This window comes from Rhipicephalus sanguineus, chromosome 10 (assembly GCF_013339695.2).
Source record: "Rhipicephalus sanguineus isolate Rsan-2018 chromosome 10, BIME_Rsan_1.4, whole genome shotgun sequence".
In the NCBI taxonomy this organism is placed as follows: Eukaryota; Metazoa; Arthropoda; class Arachnida; order Ixodida; family Ixodidae; genus Rhipicephalus; species Rhipicephalus sanguineus.
In genome coordinates this window covers 3935861-3942064 of record NC_051185.1, presented here as the reverse complement: position 1 = coordinate 3942064, position 6204 = coordinate 3935861, and the positions used below count along the sequence as shown (strand labels likewise).

The 6204-nt window shown below is 47.1% G+C and overlaps 1 protein-coding gene across 2 annotated transcripts; it reads right to left on the bottom strand.

Moving 5' to 3' along the window:
- Positions 1–236: 236 nt before the first annotated feature.
- LOC119406842 (endoplasmin) lies at positions 237–5660 on the bottom strand. 2 transcript variants are annotated; one of them, XM_037673583.2, is made up of 7 exons: positions 5479–5660; positions 5127–5229; positions 4913–5054; positions 4708–4824; positions 751–2577; positions 572–667; positions 237–405 (listed from the first exon to the last, which is right to left on the bottom strand). In XM_037673583.2, exons 1-7 carry the CDS (start codon positions 5522–5524, stop codon positions 382–384), a joined length of 2355 nt encoding a protein of 784 aa, XP_037529511.1. In that variant the 5' UTR covers positions 5525–5660; the 3' UTR covers positions 237–381. The 2 variants fall into 2 exon arrangements, with proteins under 2 accessions (XP_037529511.1, XP_049275648.1); XM_049419691.1 differs by having other exon boundaries at positions 5127–5212; positions 5459–5607.
- Between the last annotated feature and the right edge of the window lie 544 nt (positions 5661–6204).

Here is a 6204-nt window from a genome sequence, read left to right as displayed (position 1 = left end):
CTACCTCCACACACTGTACAGAACATATCAAGCAAAAGTCCCAAAGCATCTAGCCACAAATAACTGTACAGGACAGGCACCAGTTGTATTACTTGCCTAAATGTCTGCACAAATAAAACTAAAGGTTTGTAATAATGCATGGTAGATTATCTTCAAGCAGATTTTGGCATACCACGCATTGTAACCTACTGCACAAGACAACTGCAGAAAATTTCCAAGACAAAGCAACCCTGATGTTGAAAACATGAACAAATGTTTTATTTCACAGAAAAAGAGAAGACAACGGCACCAGCATGAGGCTAGTATAAATATACAAGGTGACGATGACATGGGCGATGAAAGGTGTTGACCTATGCGTGAAGTTTGTCCAAATTATTTTTTTCAAAGTTCTTCATGCTCATCTCTCTGGAAAAAGAAAGGGAGGAGTCTGTTTGAAACCCATGCACAAAAGACAACATTCAGCATTCTACAGCCCTCATGCGCAGCTTCTTCCTAAATTCAAGCTTTTGAGACTGCAATTCTGGTTTACAAAATATGACAAAGTGGCACTGAAATTGAAGCCTGTTCATACCGGTTCCTCTTCCTCTTCTGTCTTCTCATCAGTCTTCTTGCCTAGATCAATGGGAATTCCCTCCTCAAATGCATCTTCATCTGGTTCCTCATCGACCTGAAAAATAATTTAAGATGCATTCAATATGGCAGTCGATTATGAGGTGGCTAGTTTCACACAAAAAAATTGCTGAATCATACCCCTTGATCTTCTGGAAGCCCAAGTGTTTTCCTCATCAGCACCTCCACACGCTCAGCAAATGAAAGCGTGTCTTCAAGAAGGAAGCCCGAACGAAGTGTTGCAGTCTCGTACACCAGCTCTGCCATGTTGCGCGCCTGCGGGTCATTCTTGTCATCCTTGACTCTGCGCAGAAGCTCCTTGATGAGTGGGTGCCTTGGGTTCAACTCCATGTTCTTCTTCTGACTCAGGTAGTAGTCGCGCATCGTGTCGTGCGATTTGGCATGAGCATTGCTCCGAGCAAGTCGTTCCATGTTGCCCGTCCAGCCAAACTGGTTGGCCACAAGGGCACATGGAGAAGTGGCAAGCCGCTCGGAGATCATGGCCTTGAGAATGCGTCCCTTGAACACTTCGTCTTCCAACCATTTGGTCAATGGCTCAAACTCGCGTGCAATAGCATCGTGGCGTTCACGAGCACGGGTCCCCTCGTCAACCTTGAGACCTTCCTTGGCAACATTCTGGAACTTCTTCCCCTCAAACTCTGTCAGTGACGAGATGGAATACTCGTCCACAGGCTCCACCAGGTAAAGCACTTCGTAGCCCTTCTTCAACAGCCGTTCCACAAAGGGAGACCGCTTCACTTCATCGAGAGAGGCTCCGGCAATGTAGTAGATTGTCTGCTGACCGTCCTTCATACGAGACACATATTCGGACAGGGACGTCAGGCTTTCGCCATGCGACGAGTGGAAGCGCACCAGCTTTGCCAGCCGAGTGCGGTTTGTAGTGTCCTCAATGATGCCCAGCTTCAGGTTGGTAGAGTACTCCTTCCAGAACTGCTCATACTGTTCAGCAGGAATGCGCTTCATCATATCCAAGGCCTTGCGGACAAGTTTCTTCTTTATTACCTTGAGCAATTTGTGCTGCTGCAGCGTTTCACGGCTCACATTCAACGGCAAGTCATCAGAGTCAACCACACCACGGATGAAACTAAGGTAACTGGGCATCATGTCCTGGAAATCGTCAGTGATGAACACACGTCGAACATAGAGTTTGATGTGATCTACCTTCCCTCCGTATCGGTTGAAGGACTCTGTTGGTTGAACTGTGGGTATGTACAGCAGGGCCTTAAACGTCAACTCTCCCTCTGCTATGAAATGGGTTTTAGCTAGTGGTGCCTTTGTGTCCTTAGTGATAGCCTTATAGAATTCTTCGTACTCATTGTCTTCAATTTCGGCTGGCTTGCGTGTCCAGATAGGCTTGGCACTGTTGATGAGCTCCCAGTCCCACGTAGTCTTCTCAACCTTCTTTGTCTTTGGCTCATCGTCTTCTTCCTCTTCAACTTTGTCCTCATCTTTCTCTTCAACATCGGGCTTGGTCTCCTCCACAGGTTCTTCCACAGTTTCAGTCTTGGATGTCCACAGGTAGATGTTGAAGTTAATGAACTGGGAATACTTCTCAATCAATTTTTTCAGTGTGTCCAGTTCCAAGAAGTCCCGGGCTTCCTCTTTCAGCTGCAGGGTCACCTGGGTACCACGGCCAAGCGTGTTGCCTCTGGGATCCTTGACCACCGTGAACTCACCGGAGTCAGACTCCCACACGTGCTGTTCATCCTCATTATTCTTGCTGGTCACAATGACACGATCAGCCACCAAGAATGCGGAATAGAAGCCGACACCAAACTGGCCAATGAGGTCATTCAGTTCCTTGGGTGCTTCAGCACTCTCGGCCACCTTTTGTAGAAACTCTGCTGTGCCCGACTTGGCTATGGTACCCAAATTGTTGACCAGGTCCGATTTAGTCATGCCAATGCCAGTGTCTATTATGTGCAGCAGTCCATTTTCTTTGTCACTCTGCAAAGCAATGCAGAAATTTCATTATCAGCACTGTGAAACTTTGACAAAGCGAAAATGCAGCTAAAAAGCATGAAACCCAGCATTACAAATGCAAGCACCCAGACCACAGTTGCCAGCGGTTAATCTGGAACAGTGATGCATGCTCTATTTTGCACACCCAAGTGCAATGCAAAGCACAATCCATGTCACATCCCAGATAAACTGTCTGCAAACGTAAGAGTGCAACTAAGAATGTCAGACCTACATTAATGAGAACGAACAGCCAATAATGCCAAGGAAAGTATAGGGGATGTTATTTGCAGTAATTAGGATATAAATGGGAAGAAAGTAAAGTGGACAAAAAGATAACTTGCCGCCGGCAGGGACCGAACCTGCAACCTTCGAATAACGCGTCCGATGCTCTACCACTGAGCTACGGCGGCAGTCATCCCTCTGTGCACTTGATGGGGTATATATGTGCATTTAAATCTAGGCGCGTTACTACGAGGGTTGTACCAAAAGTAAGATTCCCACTGAGCTACAGCCTCGAGAGAAGGTGCTAGGCTAAATCCGACAGCAGTGCCGTGCGCAGTGGTTCCCCCTTCCTTGAGCCCACCCGTCCGCGATTCGCTACGTTGCTCAGTGTTCGCTAGGCAGCCGTCAGAGATGGAAGCGTTGATTGCCGCTCCCACAAAGTGAGAGGTTTGAACAGTAATCAGTTTTCTCCAAGCAAAGTTACCGTCCATGGAGATTCATTGGCAACTGACTGAGGTTTATGGTGAAGAGTGCCCGTCCACAAATGGTGCAGTGCTTTTGCCGAGGGTCGCGCAGACGTTCACGATGATGAACAGAGGAAGACCGCCGGTTTCGGATGATCAACAGCGAGCTGCTCAAAGATCTGAGGATCACTCTTCGTGAACTTTTTTAACGCATTCCTGGAGCTTCCCACGGCACAAATGAAGGAACCGCTTCCCCAAGGTAAAGGAAGCAACGATGAAGTCCGAGCAGAGGTCACACGCTTCCTCAACGGGTTGGCGGGAGACTGACATAGGAATACAAAAGCTGGAGCACTGTCTTGAAAAGTGTGTCGAAAACAATGGAGACTATGTTGAAAAATAGACAAAAGTGTAAGATTTAATGTATAAATTAATAACAATAAACAAATGTTTTCCATTTGTAAAAAAAATATGGGAAGCTTACTTTTGGTGCAACCCTCGTACAAATAACATCCCCTATACTTTCCTTGGCATTATTGTCTGTTCTCATCAATATTGCGTCTAACACCGAAAACGAGCCCTGAAAAGTCATCTTTCCTTCAGACCAACATTTCATACAACCTTAAACGATAAACGCCATGACAAACAAACGTAATGAGACACTCGCCAGGAGAACAATTGCTAGAATGAAACCACCGATGTTGCATAGTTTTCCATCTTCTACCAGTGGGCCAGGTGACAATTTTGAGGGGGTGCCTCCGCAAGCAATATAAGAGTGGCTTTCCTGAACACCGCCGCCAGACAAAACAGTTGAAGTGCGGCCATCAGTAAAGATCTCTTTTTGTTTGCACTTTCTGAAGTAAACAGCCACTTACTGAACGCTTGTACCAGTGTGCATAAACAGGCAAGTGAAGTGGACAATTGGCAAATGCAGTGACCCAATGGACTTCCCCAGAAGACCAACATGGTCACATTTAAATGAGCCAGTGAGCACAAGTGACAGAAGTAAAAAAAAATACAAAAAACGCGACATTACTTTTCTGGGCTGTACATTGCATAACGAAAGCAAGGCAAACATGAGAGTAGTTGCAAGGGTTACGCGAACTGGCTTTTGCTAAACTGTTGTGTCCAGTAGTGCGGTAAGTCAAACGCCGACATTACGATGAGCAGTCAGAGCACTAGATGTCTAAGGGCGCCGATTGTTACAACTACCGAAATGCCAAGTAACCGCCAGATGCGCGAATTCGAACGGTGCTGTCGTATGATGCACACAACCTGACATTTTATTTTTCTGTCGCTGACACTAACACGTCATCGGTACGTCGACAGCAAGGCATCACGAAGAAATGAGCAGGACCTATTCCGCCTGGCCTACAGCTTGAAACACGAGCGAAGAGCTGCAAAGTGTCATAAGTAACCCACAATAGCCTACCTTTACGCGTATCGTCAGCTCTGGATTCGAGTTCAACACGTCAGGATTCGTCAACGAGAGAAGCCTGATCTTGTCCAAGGCGTCGGAGGCGTTCGAAATCAACTCCCTCAAGAAGATCTGAAAATGATTGGAACGATTAGACGACCACACCCGACGAAGAATAAAAAAAAAAAAAATGAAAAGGCGGTAGCCCACCACAGCTCACCTCCTTGTTTCGGTAGAGTGAGTTTATGATCAACTTCATCATTCGCGTAACCTCCGCCTGGAAGGCATGCTTCTCGGCCTTCTCGCGCATCTCCTTCATCTGGGCTACGTTCAGACCGTCCAGTTTTATCGCCTCCTCTTCCCTGCGAAGAGAACACGTCGGCAGCTCGGCAAAGACGTCTTTTTGATACGAAGGAGCGTTTTCAAGCACATACCTCTCCACAACTTGGTCGTCCGTCCGTGACCCATCGCGGCTGCTGCCCAAATCCTGGTCCACCTTGGGAGCGCTCGAATCTTCATCCTCTGCTCTCGTCAGTCCTGTAACGTCGGAAGTCTCCATCATTCTCAAGCTCTTACATGTTGGGCCGACGGCGCCAGCACCACATCTAAAGAAACAAGCTCGTGATCTTTTTCTTTCTTTCTCAGCTCTTAGCAGTGCTCACGGAAACATACAGGTGACAACAATCTCGAAAGTACGCTGGTGAATCGAATACCGTAAACTGCCGAACCGGAAAAGTTCGCACGCCGGCGCAGTGCAGCAGAAAACATGCAAATAAATAAGCTCACCCGCAAAGAGGCACAGGACAACAATGCCCAGGAGGAGAGCCCGCATCTTGGCGATCTACCCAGTGGCAATCGGCCGCGAATGCGGAATCCTACTGCAAAACTTGGGCACCAAAGCTAGCAAACACGCACACCACGCACGCCGGTTACTGAATGAAAAGTGCAATGGCCGGCGAGCGTCCCATGTTGGATGTTCCGCCAATGGGAGTAGAACACGCGCCCCCGCTTCGACCAATCACGTTCCAACCAAACGCCCAGCTGTGTTGTCCCAGCGCCATTGGCCCGTTCATCGCGATGACACTGAAATGCCCGAGGGCACTTTGGTTTTGTGTTGATTACCCGAAGGGCTAAAAAAAAAAAAAGTGCTAGAGTTGGAGTTACCGCAGTCTCCAACATTTGTTCGTACCTCAAAAACATAGCCTTCAGCAGGTGACAAGCTTTTCACCAGCCCATGGCTACCCATGGCAAATTGCTCTGACATCGCCGCACGAGACAACGTTTTAACAAAAAAGTTTCACCGTAATGTCGACTTTCTTGAACAAATCTAAATGCCAAAAACAGAACGAGAAGTATACAAGAAAAAAAAAAATTTCTGTCATTGCTGTCATTGCTACTGACGACAGCGCCACTACAATGCCTACATAAACAAATTATTTTAAAGTGACGCAAGTTTCAATCTAAGTTCATTAATATTTTGTTGTAAGCTGTAATGTGTGCGTCTTACAACAA